Raw genomic sequence first — 20,969 nt, 5'->3', positions numbered from 1 at the left:
AATACAGTGTTTCTATTAATCTACCACTTTATTGTTAATGTGTTAGTGGGATTTAATATAATTATTAAGGGTACCTCTTAAGTAAACTCTTAAGTGGCTTATGTTGTATAGAAGATAATTGGTATTGGTTGTTACATAAATAAATAAAATGTTAGTGGGAGTTCAGCAATGTTTTTTGTAAGCAAATTATATTTGTGAATTTTATACAAGAATTGAGCCCATATATATCTTCGATTTGTTTATGCGTACATCCATCCACGCATCAAACATATTGAGCTCTTCATTTGGTGTTCAACATAAAAAGGACAGCAAGTAAAAATCCCAGCACTCTAGAAACATACAGTAGAATATGAAAGGTAGGATATCACAAACACTAAAGAAAACAATACTGCAGTGTTCATTACATAGTGTACTACTCACAGCCACATACCACAGTAGTGGTATGTACATAATGTTTTGGAAGTGCCGAGGAAGGATACCTTATTTAAGGTTGAATTGAGAATAATGGAGTCAGGAGAGAGTGTTGGAGAAATGCCTCTGAGATGAGGCTCAAGTAGGGATTAAATAGCGTGGGGGGGGTGAGGGGGGAGTACTTGAGCAAAAGCAGGAAGTGGAAAGAGAAACTGGCTCTCAGAATTACAAGTAGTTTTTGCCATTGCTAGAACTAAGGATTTAAGTGGGAAACTGGCTGGAAATAGGCTGGCAAACACAAATTCCTGAAAGCCCTTATAGGTGTTTTACACTTTGTTATAGAAACACTGAAGACTTATAAAAGAAAGTTAGGCCATGCCCAGGTTTTTATTCTGGAAGGAGCAGTTACAGCAGTGGGATGAAATAATTACTTTAATAAGGAGAGGTTTTTCAACATTTTAGCTTAAAATTTTATGTCTGAAATAGATTTTCCCCCCTGAACCTGTGTCTATTTTTCTTAAATTTTTTAAGATTTTCTTTTTTAAAAAATTATGTAAAACTTTTACATGTTTTGAACCTGAGGACTCGTTTCAAGCCTTGTTCCCTCTAATCTTCCCTCTGTCCCTCTCTCTGTAGATAACCATTTTTAACAATTGTTGGTTTATGCTGCCATTCGTTATTGCTATTTTAAAAATATAGGCTAGTATGTATATTTTTTCCCTTATACAAAGGAAGCACAAACATTGTTTTGTATCTTGTTTTTTTGTTTTTTACTTAACTATATTCTGGAGATTGTTCTATGGCAATACGTAAAATATTTCTTACTTAATCTTTGTATATTCTTAATCCTACTAAGAACAACTAAATAAAATAAATACTTTATACTTCCAGTACATAAGGTAAAGACATTCTGTAATAGGTCTGTGTCATTACAGTAACTTAGATTCAGGCTGTTTGCTTTTATCTCCAGCCGGAACTACTCCAACCTAAAGAATATGAAGGGAAAGCTTCCTTTTGTTTAGAATTTTAATTTATTAACAAAGAATTTTGACTAGCCATTTCATCTGGAATGACTAATCAAGACATAATCAAGAACATAGGCCTATGATAGCTCCCCAAATTCATTCGTCCTTATCTGTTTTTTGAGTTCTACTGAGCACCCTCACTTGTGTAAAGTTCCGTGGTTACGAACTCTGGAAATAATAAATGGTATCCTCAAAAAGCTTACAAGCAATTTTCCTTTTCTATCAATTGCACGCTTTTCTCACCCTAATTACTCTATTAGACTTGGTTATATGCAGTGCTCCCCATACACCTAGATCAGTTATCTAAAAAATAGTGCAGAACAACATTTATTGGTTGACATGACTGTCTCTCCGGATACCAGGTTAGAGGTTTTTTAATGGTAAGGATTTTGTATGCTTTCGGTCTTGCCCAGTGCGGAATACATGATACTGTCAGTAAAGTTTATTGAGTAAATGAAAGTGGGTTAAATGAGAAATAAAATTGTATGTGAGGAAAAATACCTTCTCAATATTCATGCTGAAATCTCTCTGGAGGGACCCCAGTAAAATACGGTAGGTAGGGTTCATTTATTTATTACAAGGCACTGTACTGTTTTTATATCTGCGAACCATGTGACCAATGGTTAAAAATTGTGGCAAAAATGATCGTGGGGTGCCTGGGTGGCTCATTTGGTTAAGCATCTGTCTTGATTTTGGCTCAAGTCATGATCTCAGCGTCAAGAGATTGAGCCCCTAGTTGGGCTCCGTGCTCATGGGGAGTCTGGTTAAAGATTCTCTTTCCATTTTCCTTTGCTCCTCCTCTCACTTGGATGCATGCTCTCTTTCTCTCTGTAAAATAAATAAATCTTAAAAAAAAAGTGATCTTGATATCATAGACTTTAAAAGGCAAATTTTTGCTGTTTCTGTGAAAATTTTATTCTACTCGATTCCCAGACTTTAAAAATATACATATGTTTGCATTTTAAGCATTTTAATTTGTATCTAACTTTTGGAATCAAAAGTCTTCTTTCAAACTTTTATGTCTGTGTTTCCATGTGAATACTAAACTCCTTGCTGTAGAAAAGGAGAAATTTTATAAATACTTTTAATATTGCAGTCTATTTCCTTAGAGTAATACCTCCATCTGGTGGTATTTCTGAAAATTACAGCAGAGGACATGAAGCTTGAGTTTACCTTTGTATACCTAAACTACATTACCTGTTGTTTGTGATACAGCTAGGTGAAATTACATCAAAAGCTGAGTCGTATGTGTGTATAAAGAATTTAATGCCCTAGTTTTCAACAGTTCAGATGTAAACACTATGTGAACAAATGGCCTTGGGAATAATAGTAATTCATACAATCACCTGTTTAGGCCAGACAATTTCTAGGCTACTTTGGATTGAAAATTAGTAATGGGAAAAAAGGTGGTTTCTCAGTGAACTGTTAATTGTTTTCATATGTGATATACAGAGGTTAGGAAAGATTGTGAGAATTTATTATTATTTCAGATTTATTACTGGAACCTTGACAAATTCAGTGATACTTTCAAAGAAGCAATTACTGATTTTATCTTTTAGTAAATTGTATTTTATCATAGCTTAGTTTTATTTTTTATTTTTTAAATTTTTTAAAAAAATTTTATTTATTAGAGTGCGAGCACGAGTTGGGGGGGGAGAGGAGCAGAGGGAGAGGGAGAAGCAGGCTCCCCCCCCCCAGCAGGGAGCCCAATGTGGGGCTCAATCCCCAAGATCCCAGGATCATGACCCAAGCTAAAGGTAGACGCTTATCCGACTGAGCCACCCAGGCACTCCTTTTCATAGCTTAATTTTAATAAATTACTTTCCCCCAGGATGGTAGAACACAGATACAGTTTAAAAACAAGTACAAGCTACAATTTTTTTTCTACCTAAAACTGTGAGAATTTTCAGCACATTAATCCTTTTCTTCACACGATTTCTACTTTAGATTTCCTATAGCTAAATAGCCTTCTAAGGGTAGGGACTATGGCTTCAATTTCTTGTTTTCCCAAGTTTCTAGCTCAGGATTCTGTGTTTGATAGATTTTGCTTATTATCTTGGAGGAAGATTGTGATCTGATTGCTAATGTTTTCGCCAAAACTGTACTAAATCTATCAAGTAAGTCATTTATTATAGATTAACATTAATTCTTTTTTCTGTTTGGCTATGAAGTGTTGAAATACAAAATAAACAAGGCTTAATGGTTTGGGGTTTTCTGCTGACTTTTAAGGAAAATTAAATTCCTAGTAAATTTTGTTTGAAATATGTTTATTTTCAAATTGTAGCCAGTCGGATGATGATTCTGGGTCAGCCTCAGGCTCGGGATCTGGTTCAAGTTCTGGAAGCAGTAGTGATGGAAGCAGTAGCCAGTCAGGTAGCAGTGACTCTGAATCTGGATCTGAATCCGGCAGTCAGTCAGAGTCGGAATCAGACACATCCCGAGAAAACAAAGTCCAAGCAAAACCACCGAAAGTTGATGGAGCTGAGGTAATAAAGTATCCTGAAAGATAGATTTCTTGTACTACTTGGGGAGAATTTATAACATTGGTTTATAGCATTCTTAATCTAGCTTTTAGAAAACATTAATTTTAAACATTAAAATTTACTTTCTTAAACTTGTAGTTAAACGTATGTGGACTTGATTGGCTTGGAAGAGAAGCAGTCAAGCAAGTACAAAATAAACACTTTCTAAGGCAGAAACTAAGTTTCATAAATATTCATTGTCTCATAGATAAAAATTAAAGGCTTTGTGAGGTCTTTCTGTTAGAGTATCTGATCTCTGCTTTCAGTATCTTTAAAGGGGATACTTAATTGCTAATAGCAGAAGAATCTAAAACTTTCTTCCTTGAAGATACTTGGTAGAGTAGGGTAAGGGTCATTCTGTTTGAAAAAAGCTACTACAAGATTTACTAAAACCTATCTATAACTCATAATAGAATACAGTAGTGTTAGAGTACCAGTCATGATAAGATCTTTGAGCCAGAATGTACATCAACACACAGCTTCTGTCATGGAGCAAATCTTACTGTCTAATAAATAAATAAAAATAAAAGTCAGTTGAACTGAAACTATACTTAGTGACATAGTTGATGTGCATTCTGACTCAAGCTGTTCATCTTTACCTCACATCAGTTAAAAAACCAGGCATCCACTTTTCAAGTAGCACTGGTGTCACGTATTGTCACTTTGTTTTTTGACAATAATATTCAACACCAAAGAATATATTGATTAATATTGTTTATGAAACTCAGCACACCGTAAAATTTTTATATGCGACTGAAGCTCAAAATTTTATTTTAATTGCCATAATATTGTATTACACATGATGTGAGTACAGAAAAGAGTCTTAACTTATTATTTGGAGGTAGTGATGATGTTGGTACTGCTGTTTACTAAATTAACTAACCTTTTTTCGGTTTTTTCAAAATTTCATCTTTCACTGGCTATATTTCTATTGCAGTTTTGGAAATCGAGCCCTAGTATTCTGGCCGTTCAGAGATCTGCAATGCTCAAGAAGCAGCAGCAGCAGCAGCAGCAGCAAGCTTCATCTAATAGTGGATCAGAGGAGGTGCGTTTTCATTATGGAATCTGTTATTTAAAAAATGGACATGCCCAATCATTTAACTAGGTGTAGGTATTTATGAAGTTATTAGAAACAGTAAGTGTTTTGAAAGGATGAGGAAATAACTGCGTTTAAGTATGTGTATCAAGAGCCTTGAAATATCGTATGATATTATCCAATAATAATACTTTTAGGGATTAGTCCAAAATAAGCAACAGACACGTGTGTGCGTTTGCTCATCACAGCAAAACTACAGATAAACTAAATGTGAATACTATGAAAACATATGTAGACAAACATGTCTATTAAGTCATTTGTATGGAATATGAATAAGTCACAAGATCTTTTTAAAAGAATACGCTGTAGCTTTAAACGGTATAGTTCTTGTGCATACATAAGTACACCAGCATGTTTGTTTGCGCAGAAACATTCAGAAAGAACTATATCAAAAATTGTCTAATGGGGCAGAAAAATATTAAATAAAAATTTGAACATACCAGCAATTACGATTCCTTTTTGAGGCCATGGTAGGCAACAATAATGGTTTCTAGATGGTAGGTTTTAAGGTGTTATACAAAATGCTGACATTGTGATATTAATCTAATTTCAATGGCTATATTACAAATTTGTAATAAAGATATTATTAATTACTTTCTGTACTAATGCTACAAATATAACAACATGGGAACACAGCTTTACAGTTAGCATTATTAGCAAAGTGAATGTTAAAAGTATGACAAGCAAAAATTTGATACCATGGTGAAATCCTAATCACTAATAACATTAACATTGTTTTTCTTTTTTGTGTAGGATTCCTCCAGCAGTGAAGATTCTGATGACTCATCAAATGAGGTCAAAAGGAAAAAGCATAAAGAGTATGTCATTTTGTTCAACCAGTCACTTTCATATCAGGAAGACCTTATTGATGTTGTGTTTCTTTCTGATGAAAAATTGTCAGAAGTATACTTTTATAAATTCTTGGTTCATGCCATCTTATTAGGTTAATTTAAACTATTAATCTTTAATATTTATCTTTCTGTGAGGACTTGAGGTGTTTGTGCCACTTGTTTATCTTTTATAACCCCTCTCTCCTATGTATTTTAAAACTCCAGAGATCTGCTTGGTCATAATATCAGAAAATCTTAATGACTTGGGAATACTATGTAGAAGTGTAGGCACCAGTGGAATTTTGGTATTTATGTTAATAGTTAGCTTACTGTTCATCTGCACATGAAATTTAGTTTGTCTGTAGAACCATTTAGAAACTCACTATAATTTCCTAAACATCTTGACCCAGAAAGCGTTTAAGAGTACTTCAGATTCTCAGTTCATTTATTTAGATGGTTTGGATTTTTTTTCTCATTTTGTCAAAAATATTATTCTATTGTCTTAGGTCTTATTTTTCTACTTGTCTTGGATATTCTGCAGTTTCAGTTTGGTGTGTCTAGTTTTGGATTTGTTATTTATTCCACTTTATTCACTCAATTTATTTATCTTTAATGTGAAGATTTCCCTTTGTTACTAGTTTCTGAAAATTCAGTCATTTTGTCTCTCTGGACATTTTCTTATCCTGTAAATCTCTCTGGTACTACTATTAATGTGTATCAGTCGTATTGGATTCTATCTATTATATATATCTACTGGATCATCCATCTTCATAGATCTTACCGTATCATGTTTTATATCCCTTTATTTCTATGCTACATCCTCGTTAATTTTCTCAGATGTCTTCTAGTTTATGAAGTACATTTTCAACTACTGTTTCTCATCAGCTGTATAAACTCTTCCCCTGAGTTAGTAATTTGTAAGCTTAGCAGAGGTGCAGCCATAGTAATATTTTTAAAATCTAATGATTTGGGATGATGGGTAAGCTTGGTTAGATACAAAAATCATTAAATTTTGTATTATAAAAATATGAATTGGAGACACTTTCATATATTCTACCTATTGCTGCTTCTAATGTGCAAACTCTAAAAAGATATTAAGATAAAAAAAATTGCTCCTCATTTTTTATCATAAACCGGATTTTAGCATATGTGCTTGCTTATGTAACTCTTGACATAGTTATGATTGACACAAGAGATACAGAGGAGTGGAGTAGAAGCAGTAGTTGTGAGAGAGGATATGGTGTGTATGTGTAAGAATTTAATATGTATCTTCCATTTGAAGTTTATATTACAGCAGAATATTAACATGTGCATCCAGTAATTTTTCTCCACATGTATATTAGAATTAAATAGACTGAGTAAACTAAAAATAGCAATAAAGGTAAGGTAATCATTAACTGTTGGTTAAAATGGACTGATTTTTTTTTATATATATTTTTCTATACTGTATTTTAGGCTTCTTAATGAACATGTACTACTTTAAAAATCAGTTTCAGACTGTGTATTTTTAAAAATCACAGTCTCCAGAAAATTAAAATGAAAGGGGTTAGAATCTTTTTTTTTTTTTTTTTTTGAGAGGGCCGGTATAATTATGTAAGATTTTCAAAATTAAACCCTGTGATTCTTTAAATAGCGTACTATGTTTTCATCCACAGTGATAATCAGAATAACGTTTCCTTATTTGCCATTCATTGAGGTATAACTAAATGATTAACAAGACTCTGGAGTTATAGGAGAATCTGTGAAGACTATTTTCCAGCATTTTTTTACTCTGCTCACATTTTAATGTGTTGGTGTGGGTAAAAGCAACAAATTTTTTTTATAGTAACTGAAATGTAGTTTAGTTTGATTTTTTTTTTTTGTACTTTTATCAGAGATAAAATTTGCTATACAATGTAAGGATAAACAAACATGCTTTATATATTCTATATACAGTGAAGATTGGCAAATGTCTGGGTCAGGATCTCCATCTCAATCTGGTTCAGATTCAGAATCTGAAGAAGAAAGAGATAAAAGCAGTTGTGATGAAACAGAATCTGATTATGAGCCAAAAAACAAAGTTAAAAGCAGAAAACCTCAAAATAGGTAAGTATAGCATGTTCTCAATTTGAAGCTGAAAATTGTTGGTTACAGAAGGTATTCTTTTTGTACATAGTGTCTCTCATCTTGTTTTATGTGCTAGTGTTTCTAAAACACCTCTGTCCCCTGGTCTTCGCTACCTAGATCTAAGGCAAAAAATGGGAAGAAAATTCTTGGACAAAAAAAGAGACAGATTGATTCATCTGAGGAGGAAGATGATGAAGAAGATTATGATAATGATAAAAGAAGTTCTCGTCGCCAAGCAACTGTCAATGTTAGCTATAAAGAAGATGAAGAAATGAAAACAGATTCTGATGATCTACTGGAAGTCTGTGGAGAAGATGTTCCTCAACCTGAGGAAGAGGAATTCGAAACAATAGAACGATTTATGGATTGTCGAATTGGGAGAAAAGGAGGTATTTTCTTAAAAAACATATTTATTGTTTGGTTGCTTCAGTAATATTTACTAGTAAATAAAGTATTTCTTGAAGTTATTTCAGTTTTGAAAGTGAAGAGGTGGCTTTTCATCTGTTGTACTTATTTGTTATAAAATGTACTTTGCTTAGCCTGAGTATTTTCTACCCGCGGAATAATCCACTTCACTTCACTTCATTTATTGCAGATAATTAGAAAAAATTTTAAACTACGTTTTTGAACTTTTCTGTTGTCATGCGTAAATAATGGTTGTTATTTAGGTACTTCCAATTTCACAAATAGTTTGGTTAATTTTAAATGTTTTTTCTTTCATCTCAAATCTGTAGGTTATTTTTAGTTATCTTGATATGCATTTTTTTTCAGTTTTATTGAGATAAGACATACAGTGTTGAGTAAATTTTAAAAATTTACATATATTGCAAAATGTGTACCACAATAAGTTTAGTTTATGTTTATCCATCATCTCATATAAAGAAGAAGAAAAAAAGAAATTTTTTTTCCTTATGATAACTTCTAAAATCTACTCTGAGTAGCTTTCGAATATACCATACAGCAGTATTAACTGTGGTCATTATGTTGTACATTACATCCCCAATACTTATCTTACAACTGGACGTTTGTATGCGTCTACATTATTACCCCCCCACACACATCTGCCAGCTGCCTCGGGTAACTACAGATCTGACCTCTTTTCCTATGAGGTTTTTGTTTGTTTTAGATTCCATATGTCAGTGAGATCATACGGTATTTGTCTTTCTCTGTCTCACTTATCTTACTTAGTGTAATACCCTCAGTGTTCATCCACATTGTTGCAAATAGCAGGATTTCCTTCTATTTGTGGCTCAGTAGTATTCCATTCTATATGTGTACCCTATTTTCTTTATCTGTTGATGGGATACTTAGGTTGTTTCCATGTCTTGGCTATTGTAAATAATGCTGCATGGAACCGTGAGGGTACAGATACCTCCAACATAATGATTTTGGAGTTTTTAAAGATGATATTTCATTATTTTATTTCCAGTTATCAGGCAGCCAGTCATTGGTTATTGTAAATTGCTGTATAATCTTAGGTGTGCCACTGTCCTTGTTTTTTCTAATTTTAAAACTGAGGGGATTAAATTAGATAATCCTTCCATTCTAAAATAAGTTTCTTTTATGTATGTGCAATACAGTTTTCCTTGATTGTTTACTTATTTAAAAGCGCATATATTTTTCTATTCATATTTTTGAATTTTTGAGTTGAAGGAAACAATCTTATAACAGAATTACATGGAATGTATTGTGTTTTCTTTTTCAGCTACTGGTGCTACTACAACCATCTATGCAGTTGAAGCAGATGGTGACCCAAATGCAGGATTTGAAAAAAATAAGGAACCAGGCGAGATCCAATATTTAATTAAATGGAAAGGATGGTCCCATATTCACAATACTTGGGAGACAGAAGAAACCCTTAAGCAGCAGAATGTTAGAGGAATGAAAAAATTGGATAATTATAAGAAAAAAGATCAGGAAACAAAAAGATGGTAAATACGTTTTATATTATACTTAATTTTTTAACAGTTCAGAGATGATTACTAAGCTTTTTGTTAATAAGGAATACATAGTCAAGAGTCCAGTAACCTAAGGGGCGCCTGGGTGGCTCTGTTGGTTAAGTGTCTGCCTTCAGCTCAGGGCTGATCCGAGGGTCCTGGGATTGAGTCCCGCATTAGGCTCCCTGCTCAGCGGGGACCCTGCTTCTCCCTCTCCCACTCCTCCTGTTTGTGCTCGTTCTCTCTGTCAAATAAATAAATAAAATCTTTAAAAAAAAATCGAATAACCTAAAATAACTATTTGTAGACTTTAATTGTATTTGAAGGTAAAACTTTTTTGAAATAGCCATATCTAAACGTCTCCTTAATGATAGTCATGTAGAGTGTGTCTCATATATTATAAATTATACATTTTAAAAATTAAAAATTAATGATGCTTCACTTTATTTCTATTTCAGTTTCTTCATTATTCAGCTGACTCACGTGATAAGTTGCAAATGGGAGATTTTGTGCTACAGATAGTATTTGGGGGAATGGTTATTTAGGGGAGATTTTGAAGTCTATTTCTGGATTAATAATCTTTCAGGTTGAAAAATGCTTCTCCAGAAGATGTGGAGTATTATAACTGTCAGCAAGAACTTACGGATGATCTACACAAACAGTATCAAATAGTGGAGCGAATAATTGGTTAGTAATAAATGATTCTCACTGAACTTTTATCTTTCCATGCTTGATCTGAAAAAATTTAAATTTACTGCTTACACATCAAATACAGTAGTTTAGTCTTACTGTAAATAGGGTATTGTAAGCCAGATAACTAATTTTTCTTGTGTAGTTTTTTACCAAAGATTAGTCCTCAGATAAGATTCAACGTGAAAATAAATGAATGATATCTTATTTATCTCACAGCTCATTCCAATCAGAAGTCAGCAGCTGGTTATCCTGATTACTATTGCAAATGGCAGGGCCTTCCATACTCAGAGTGCAGCTGGGAGGATGGAGCTCTAATTTCCAAAAAGTTTCAAGCATGCATAGATGAGTATTTTAGCAGGAATCAATCAAAAACCACTCCTTTTAAAGATTGCAAAGTGAGTATTGTTTGAAATTTTTAATTACTGAAAATAGTATTTACACATCATAAATATTACAAGCCCAAATAGAGAGTTGGATCCTGATTTCAGATACGCTAACAGAGAGAACTGATTGGTTGAAAGGTCTTAGAGGAAAGGATGTTCTGATGATTGCTATGTGGTCTTAGATGTGGTGCTGTCTTTTAGTTTTGGTGAGTGAAACTGTCAGGAAGATGATAAATTGGTGGTGGTAGTTGTGTGAGGAGCGTCTTGGGGAGACCAAATAGGGGAAATTCCTTGGAAAATAGGTATATAAGCTTTCTTTAAAAGGTAGGGGATATTTTCTTTGAGGGTAGGGAAGAAAAGAGGGATGTCCCTGTAAGAAAAGAAGTAGTACCTAGGACTACTTTATCTAATATAAGATCTTTATACTTAGAGACATTGTTAGCAATAGTTTTGAGGGTCTGTCTGTATACTACTAGAATTTGTTTTCTTAAGACAAGATTGAGTTAAACTTGCAATGGTAATTTCGAAATAAAGTTTAGCCATTGTATGGTTTATTTCTAGGTCAGGGCTGCACCATCAGTTAAATGAATGCATTTAACATAGCCCTTGCTATTCGTGAACTGTGTAAGACCCAAGTATTTCAGCAGGAACTTACTTATTTCTATCATTTAGGGCAAAATATTTCACCCCATGTTGTTGTTACAGTAAGAGAAAACAGTCTTCTTTGAATGAATCCTGAGATATATTTTGAGTCATGGAATTTCTGAGCTTGAAAATTTGAGATAAAATTTCAAAGTTTATGGTAAAAGCTGAGATTTGGATCTTTTAAAATTCTCACATTTAATAGCTCTCATTAACATTTATTTTTACTAAAGGTATTAAAACAAAGGCCGAGATTTGTAGCCCTAAAGAAGCAGCCATCCTATATTGGAGGACATGAGAGTTTAGAATTAAGAGATTATCAACTGAATGGTTTAAATTGGCTTGCTCACTCTTGGTGCAAGTGAGTATATTTTGAATTGTCTGTTTAATTTGAGGGCATACGAATTTTACAAATACAGGATTTGGAAAAGATTTCCACCAATGTCAAGGATAAAGACTGTTTGGTATTTATGTGCAGGCTTTTGAATTTCCTTAGTGTAATAAGTAATACTTATTACATACTAAGAGGAAAATCCAGTGGAGTTTGAGTTTAACCTGTTTAATTGCTGCACATCTTCATACTACTGTTAATCTTTAAGCTTCCTTTGGACTAAAATGGTAAACTTCGTCTACTTCTCTTATACTATGACAGAGGCCTTTACATTTATTATTTATAGCTAATAAAAGTGGTATATTGTTTGTATACCTTTCAGATTAATTTTAACTGTTTAAATTTGTACATGGGTTGTGTAAAAAGGTTTCTTTATAAATTTGAATCTATTGCATACATAATTTTTGTTTTTAATTTTGTAGAGGAAATAGTTGCATACTTGCTGATGAAATGGGCCTTGGAAAAACAATACAGACTATCTCATTTCTGAACTACTTGTTTCATGAACATCAATTATATGGACCTTTTCTGTTAGTAGTACCACTCTCCACTCTTACTTCCTGGCAAAGGGAAATTCAGACATGGGCTTCTCAGATGAATGCTGTGGTTTATTTAGGTGACATTAACAGCAGAAATATGGTAAGTTGTTCCTCCGCAAATTTAGAAATCTAGACATACTTGTCTTTGAGGACACGTATTTTATTTGTCTTTTTAGTGTTCGTTTCTAGTGTAAAACTTGCCACAAAGTAAGTGCTCAAAACATGTTTAATTGTAATAAAAAACAGTTTTCAGTTGAGCATTACTTCATGTAGTAACACATTTTTTTGTAATTTCTAATGGAAAGTTTCAAATACACATGAAAGCAGAAAGAAGAGTATAATAAACCTCTGTGTGCCCATCTCCAACTTCACAGTTTTAATGCTTTGCCAGTTTTTTCATCTGTACCTCTATAGAGTACTTTCCTCCCAAATATTGTGAAGCAGACCCGGACAGCATATTTCATCCATAAATGCTATGTTATTAAATAAATTAATCACTTACGTTTTGTTAAATGAGAACTTCCTTTAGTGGAAAGTGTTTATTAAAAACGTATCTACTGTATTTTTTATAGGTTTTGATATGCTGTGGTATTTATATTTTATTTATAAGTAAGATGAGTGTAGCTTGTTGGACTGTGTTAAGAATTAAAATGATTTTTTATATAAACACAGTTTTTTGTGTATTTTGAAGGGATTTGTTTTTTAGATATTCAAATAAAAGTATACTTTTCTTAATGTTTGTCTTAAAATTATTTTTAAAATTTCTTGATAGATAAGAACTCATGAGTGGATGCATCCCCAGACCAAACGGTTAAAATTTAATATACTTTTAACAACTTATGAAATTTTATTGAAGGATAAGGTGTGTATTACCTATGCTTTTCTGTTGGGTGTATATCCATTTTTCCTTTACCATATATTGTGGATAGGGTGAGATGATAAATCATGGGTCAGCAAACTACATCCTGTGGGTCAAATCTGGTTTATTTTTTATGACTTTTGAACTAAGAATGGTTTTTACGTTTTTAGATGGTGTAAAAACAAAGAATATGTGACAGAGACCATTACACATTTGTCTGCAAAAAGCTGAAATATTTACCATCTGGGTCTTTACAGGGAAAGTTTGCCAACTATTGACTTACATAAAACTAGTTTGGCATAGTGTGTTGATTTGTAAGATCGTTAAAGAGGGGGAAAATACCTAAAAGAATTAAGCTACTCTGGGTGAAGCACTATGCTAAATGCTTTATAGATGTTGTTTATTTAGTTCTTTGTAGTTCATATCTCAAGTAATTCCCATCTATTTTATAAGATACTGCTGTTTCTACTTTATTGGAAAGAAAAATCTGGTCTCAAAAGAGGTTAATGAGCTTGTCTCCTAGGTCATGGCAACAATTAAGTAGAATGAGGCATGTCTCTGTTTTAAGTCAGAGACCCACGTTTATATATTAGAGATCCACAGTTCATAAAAATCATACAGTAAATTATTTCTACACTTGGAATAAGATACTTCCAAATTTATATAATATTTTCTCTAAATTGACATTAATAGAGGCTTCTGCTGGCCATAAGCTAAAAATCTTTTGTGAAAATTTTTAAATGATACATTTTAATGATAGTGTTGTTTTCCTTTTTCCTTTTTTTGAATGTGTAAGCTAGTAAAAACTTTCATTTGCTTTTCTCTGTTTTCCAGTGGGTGAATGAGTCATGGAAGGAACTTTGTTTTGCATGTTGCGTTACTTTATGTGAGGGTTTCAATAAATCTTGAAATAATATATAATTTTTATTTGAAAAAAGAAGTTTGGTTTTAATTTTAATTTGCCTTAGTTTAATAATTTGAATTTAATTTTTCTCTTAAAATACTAACTGTATTCTGTTCATTTTAAGGCATTCCTTGGAGGTCTAAATTGGGCGTTTATAGGTGTAGATGAAGCACATCGATTAAAGAATGATGACTCTCTTCTGTATAAAACTTTAATAGACTTTAAGTCCAATCACCGTCTCCTTATTACTGGAACTCCTCTACAAAACTCCCTCAAAGAGCTCTGGTCTTTGCTACATTTCATTATGCCAGAAAAGTAAGATAAATTGGGATATATAGTTTTAATATTAATTTTATATGTTAAGCTTAGCAGGAAAATAATTAGTGTAGGTAATAAGGTCCGTAAGAAGTTTTATTGCCCTAGAACATTAGACCACAGATTTTTAAGAAGGAAAATAAAAAAAGGAAATGGGATGCAACACTTCATATTTCTAGTATTTTAATTTTTCAGTTTTGTAAATAAACAGGTTTGAGTCATGTGTAATAAATTACAACAGTTGATTTTGCCATTCAAAATAAAATTTGCTTGAAAAACTGAATCAGCATCCTTCTTAGTATTTAATAGTAATAACAACAATAATAAGGTGCTGGTAATCCCTTTTTCTAAATGAGGAAAACTAGACTAAGGGTCAGATGACTTGTTCAAGATGACAAACAGTTTTTTTCAGTAGATTCAGAATTTTAAAATTATATTCTTTGAGAAATATTTTAGTGATAATTCTGTATTTGAAAATACTTCAATTTTTTTATTTGAAATACTTTAATTTTATTTAATGTCTTTAGCTTAAAAAGAATCATAATTTTTATAAAACAACTTATGTTTCACCTTTATAAAGGTATTTATATAAATACATAACAGATTTCTTGGGAAGGATAGTTCTTTGAAGTGACTAGTACTTAGCAAATCTTTTTTCCTGAAAGTCTATATTTTGTTTATATATGACTACTTTAAAAAATCTCATGTGCACTATGACTTTTTTCAGTGGTTCTTCTACTTTCTTAAATTTTTTAGGTTTTCTTCTTGGGAAGATTTTGAAGAAGAACATGGAAAAGGCAGAGAATATGGTTATGCAAGCCTCCACAAGGAGCTTGAGCCGTTTCTGTTACGCAGAGTTAAAAAAGATGTGGAAAAATCTCTTCCTGCCAAGGTTGAGCAGATTTTAAGAATGGAAATGAGTGCTTTACAGAAACAGTATTACAAGTAAGCTGTAAACAGACCACATGTTCTGGACATTTAATTCTAAATAACCCCCTGTAACCTTGTCTCATCGAAGTGTCCCCCCACCCTGCAATAGGTTCTTAGAGCAAAAACAATTCTTGAATTTTAGAATAGGTTTATTCTGTGGGCTCTTGAAGCAAAGAGAGATTGAATGCCATGTTCAAGATCATGGGTAACCTAAGACTGATTCATGATTAATTGCGTTTGTCTGTTTTATGCTCTGTTACCATATAGAGGGCTGTTAAGTGTCAATACTTCTTAAGTGTTAGTGATACTAAGGCATTATTTTGTAGTTATGATAATTACATAATTGACAGAGGTAGAGGCCAGAAAAAGAAACTTTAAAACAAAATTTTAGGCCCCCTGTTGAAGAATATTAATCGTACTTTAGGTAAATTTGTATGTAAGATCTATACAGTACTACTTCAAAGAATCAAAAGGTATTATTTGTCCTAATAGCTATTTAAACATTTAATCGCATAAAATGCACTACTACATGCACTTGGATTCTCAGAAACCTATTTCGTGGAAAAGAAATACATTTATTGCATGAATTTTAGGTTTGTGTTGTGGGAAATTTCAAACGTACACAAAAAGAGGATGACATAATAAATTCCCAACACTCGGCTTTGTTTTCAACTCATACCCAGTCTTATTTTATCTCTAGCCATTCCCACTTCCCTCATTGCCTATCATTGTGAGGCAAATCAGAGATAAAATTGTTTCAAGTCCCTTCAAAGACTTAACCTTATAAAAAGGAAGCAAATAAAAGATGGTAGAAGACGAAGTATATTGTAGTGAGTGGAAACTTTATATAGTTATATAAATAGTTTGGAGTGGTAAAATAACCACCCATAATTTTTCTACAATTTGCATATGTATTTAATTGTAAATTAGAGAAGGCAGTGTGGGTAAACCAGGTATATGCTCATGAGGTTTCTAATAGGTCTGTGTTTTGGTTGCCTAATGTAGTTAAATTTGTAGGAAGGTCAATATAGATGATAGTTGACCCATTTTTGAAGTAACTTTGGAGGAAAAAGGATTAATACATTATACTCACTATGTTACATTAAGCCGTTACTGTATATTGCACAGATAACAGCTTATGTGTTGTGTTCTCATTAATTTTATGAATGAAGCTTATTAGTCTTGTGAATGAGGTTTGGCCCATTGTATATCCAGTTGTGAACTTCATAATGATGCAGTTTTTCTTTAGTGCTTGATTGTTTTTTCATGATTTTAGAATTCATCCTGGTAAGTATTCTGCTAAACCTCATTTTTGTGGTTTTTTTTTTTTTCTTTAAACAGATGGATATTAACTAGGAATTACAAAGCCCTCAGCAAAGGTTCCAAGGGCAGTACCTCAGGCTTTTTGAACATTATGATGGAGCTAAAGAAATGTTGTAACCATTGCTACCTCATTAAACCACCAGATAATAATGAATTCTATAATAAACAGGAGGCCTTACAAGTAAGGATTTTAAAATATTGTTACTTTATGGTAAAATAAAATTGTAGAAATGCTTATTGCAGTTATAACTGAAAATGGCACAAGGCTTTAATGTAGTGGTTGGAATTTCTCTTTGGTTATGGTACAATTAAATAATGAGGTTTTTTTAGTCTTTATAAAAAAGCCTTCAAAATTATAATTTATCCAATTAATTATTTTGATTATTTTTCTAAAAATGGATTTGTATGGACTACCAAGATTTATCCAGCAGAAGTCCCTTAGTATATTCTTAATTGACAAAAATTCACATCAGTGAATGTGCTGGATTTGTGATATGGCAGATGGTAGTCATGAGAAAGACATCTTGACCTCAGATTTTGCCATTCCTGTCACTTCTGGAAGATAAACGAGAAGTATGAAGAAGGCACAAATGCCATCAGCCACAGTAGTGCTTTAGAATGCTAGGTTCAGTGATGTATATAAGTTAAAATATGTTTTCTTACTCTTTTGAAACCTTTAGTTGCTTAGTTGCTGCTTCTTTTCAGTGTATTGTTTTTCAAGGATTTTTGGAGAAGTAGTGTAATAACTAGCAAATAAAGTGAAACTGCTCCCCCATCCCCTTACCTCCAAAACATGACGAAAGCCTAGGTGCTGAGTGGCAAGGAAAATCGTAGCTTGCATAGATCAAAGTGATCCTAGAAAGGTCCTAGAACATTTTGAAAACTGGAGTAAACTGTTTCCCAACATTATGAAAACATAACATTTTGATTTTAAATGAAAGAAGATGAAGTGTTAAGTAGAGTATTTGTTTCATTTGATTGATTCTTCTCACATGTTCTAACAGTTGTAATTAATTGTTTCTAGCACTTAATCCGTAGTAGCGGAAAATTGATTCTTCTTGACAAACTGTTAATTCGCCTAAGAGAACGAGGCAATAGAGTTCTTATTTTTTCTCAAATGGTGCGGATGTTAGATATACTTGCAGAATATTTAAAATACCGTCAATTCCCCTTTCAAGTAAGCATTTCATTTTTTTGTTGTTGACTTAAATTTCATCTGATAGTTGAGCGTGTTCTACAAAATTACCTTTGAAATTATTCTGCAAATTAGGGATTTTTATATAAACTGTACTTTTAAGATAATATATCTGTTTTAAAAATTTCTGTTTGTGGGGTGCCTGGTGGCTCAGTCATTTAAGCTTCCTGACTCTTGATTTTGGCTCAGGTCATTTCATGGTCTTGTGATTGAGCCCCACGTCAGGCTCTGCACTGGGTGTGGAGACTGCTTAAGATTGTCCCTCCTACTCTCCTCTCTCTCTTCCTCTCTGGGAAAAAAAAAGAATTCTATTTGTAATTATTCCTTTTTTTTCTTCTTGACCTTATATTTAGCAGCAAAGCAATTTTTCTTTTCTCTAATTTTTATTTTAATTCTGTACTTCTCTTCTGTGCCCAAATCTAAATGGGCAGTTTTATGTATTAGGCTTTAGTTTGAGGAAGGGAAAGAGAGAGCAGTCCTTGTGAGTGTTATCAGGACTGTTACAGATTCTGAAGAATAATGTTCTCATAGTTATTCTAATACATAGTTTGCTGAGTAAAACTGTAGATGACTCTAAGGAAGGTACTAAAGACCAGAACGGTCTTATATTCCATCTATTCAGTATTTGAGATCCATTCACTGTAATTAAAGCTAATGTGAATGTTTAACGTTAAGAGACAGGTGCTAGTCTCAGTACTTTCTAATAATTTATTTAATCCTTATTTAATCCTTTTATGAACACTGCCTAGAACCTAGCGAACACTCATATAACTAGTAAATGATATATATTTAGTGCAGGAAATACAATAGAAGCAGAATTACAATGATGAATCTCAACAGATATAATCCCTGCTCTGTTGGAGCTTACATCGTAATATGGAAGATAGACATTAATCAGGTAATTACAAATAAAAATAACGTTACAACTCTGGTAATGTCTGCTTTGAAGGACAGATTTTTGGTGATACGAACATGATTGAGAAATATGTAGTCATTCAGGCTAGGGGAAAAGTATGGAAAAATCATCATTGTTTGATTTTCTTAACAGCTTTATTGAAATGTAATTTCCTTCCCATGCAATTCGTCCATTTAAAGTGTACAATTATCTGATTAAAATACACAGAGTTGGGCAGCTATCAACACAATCTTAGAATGTTTTTGTCCCCTCAAAAAGAAACTGTACCCTTTAGCTATCACCACATTTCTCCATCCCATCCTCTTTCCCCATCCCAACCCTATGTTGGTTGTTTTTAGACAAACTATTATATGTACATGGTCAAACAAAACAAATAGTGAAGAAGTGCTTGTTATCAGCAATTCTCTGCCCCTAATCCCTTCTCATTCCCAGATTAATTCCCAGATAAAATTATTTTTACCATTCTTTTGGTTTAGGTCATATTTCAATAAACGATATACCTACTGTTTTTTAAAAAATCTTTACTAATTGTAAGTGTTAATGAAAAAGAAACAAATAGCACTATTTAAATTTTTTTTGATTTTGGACATCAGCTAATGTTTAGTAGGCACTCAGTATATGTCTGACACTGAGCTAAGTGTTTTACTGTGTTCTCTCACTGAATGCTCTGAATTTTGTGAAGGAAGTACTACTATTCATTCCCTGAGAAAGAAACTTAACAAGGTGAAAAGTCAAATCACTTGCCCAGGCACCCATGAATACTGAGGTCAGTCAAATTTGGGTTGTTTGACTAGAACCCATGGTGCCCCAAGTCAGTGACTTCCAAACTTAATCAGGGGCTTTTGCTGGACTCCTTCCTCCCTTCCTCCCTTCCTCCCTTCTTCCCTCCCTCCCTCCCTTCCTTCCTTCCTTTCTCTTTTGTCTCCCTGGCTTGCTTGCTTGCTTGCTTCCTTCCTTCCTTCCTTCCTTCTTTCTTTCTTTCTTTCTTTTTAAGTTTTTAAAAAAGATTTTATTTATTTATTTGAGAGAGAGAGCGCACACCACATGAGCAGGGAGGAGGGGCAGTGGGAGGGTGAGAAGCAGACTCCCCACTGAGCTGGGAGCCCTACATGTGGCTCGATCCCAGTACCCTAAGATCATGACCTGAGCCAAAGGCAGACACTTAACCGACTGAGCCACCAGGTGCCCCTGGACCTCTTTCTCAGAGTTTCTGATTCAGTAGATCTGGGATGGGGCTCAAAAATTTGCATTTCTAAGTTCTCAGATGACACTGATGGCTGTTGGTCCAGTAACCACACTGGACTTAACCATCATTTATAAACCTGTGGTCTATAACCTATTAATAGATCTGGGAATCAATTTAATGAGTTGTACCAACTTTTGAAAAAAGGGAATAGATTTTAACATATGAGAGTATATCGTGGTACATTGTGTCATGTACCTTGCTTTGGGTATACAGCTGTGTACTCATTCATGTGTAAAATGTCTTACAAGGAGACCCAGGCAGAATGATAGTCATTGCCATTACTTACTGTTACTATCTTGGGAAATAGTTTTAATTGTTAAGAGCACAGACTTGAGAGACAGAATGCCTGGGCATTGTCTTCTTACCTAATAGGTACCTTATACTCTTATAGTCTTAGCGAAAGGCATACTGCTTTTTCATACTTAATTTCATTGTTGATTTTAATATCTTTTTAAAATATTTGATTCTGTTATATGCAGTATTTTAATGTGTTTTATTCTAGAGATTAGATGGATCAATAAAAGGGGAGCTGAGAAAACAAGCTCTAGATCATTTTAATGCTGAAGGATCAGAGGTATGAATACTTTTAAAATTGTAATTTATTTTATAAATTTTAGTTGTATCTGCTTTTTTTTTTTAAATCTTGTTACCCAGTTTTGCTTTATAAGTGAGGTTTTGAAATCAATATTCTATGTTAAATCTGAAG

General features: G+C 33.1%; 1 protein-coding gene across 2 annotated transcripts in view; it reads left to right on the top strand.

Annotated features, from left to right (window-relative positions):
• The window catches only part of CHD1 (chromodomain helicase DNA binding protein 1), a 72,760-nt gene that overhangs the window by 20,970 nt on the left and 30,821 nt on the right, over window positions 1-20,969 (top strand). For both annotated transcript variants that reach the window (XM_026498565.4, XM_026498564.4), the window contains exons 3-18: window positions 3,721-3,922; window positions 4,896-5,003; window positions 5,808-5,872; window positions 7,820-7,969; window positions 8,108-8,379; window positions 9,696-9,921; window positions 10,514-10,614; window positions 10,837-11,015; window positions 11,879-12,006; window positions 12,459-12,675; window positions 13,348-13,437; window positions 14,463-14,653; window positions 15,410-15,598; window positions 16,925-17,087; window positions 17,931-18,083; window positions 20,766-20,837. In XM_026498565.4, coding sequence (XP_026354350.2) covers window positions 3,721-3,922; window positions 4,896-5,003; window positions 5,808-5,872; window positions 7,820-7,969; window positions 8,108-8,379; window positions 9,696-9,921; window positions 10,514-10,614; window positions 10,837-11,015; window positions 11,879-12,006; window positions 12,459-12,675; window positions 13,348-13,437; window positions 14,463-14,653; window positions 15,410-15,598; window positions 16,925-17,087; window positions 17,931-18,083; window positions 20,766-20,837 — 2,506 coding nt within the window. The remainder of the gene's footprint in view (window positions 1-3,720; window positions 3,923-4,895; window positions 5,004-5,807; window positions 5,873-7,819; window positions 7,970-8,107; window positions 8,380-9,695; window positions 9,922-10,513; window positions 10,615-10,836; window positions 11,016-11,878; window positions 12,007-12,458; window positions 12,676-13,347; window positions 13,438-14,462; window positions 14,654-15,409; window positions 15,599-16,924; window positions 17,088-17,930; window positions 18,084-20,765; window positions 20,838-20,969) is intronic.

The sequence above is a fragment of the Ursus arctos genome, unplaced genomic scaffold, assembly GCF_023065955.2.
Source record: "Ursus arctos isolate Adak ecotype North America unplaced genomic scaffold, UrsArc2.0 scaffold_5, whole genome shotgun sequence".
Lineage (NCBI taxonomy): Eukaryota > Metazoa > Chordata > Mammalia > Carnivora > Ursidae > Ursus > Ursus arctos.
Note: the sequence above shows the minus strand (reverse complement) of the source record. Positions and strands in the feature narration are given on the sequence as shown.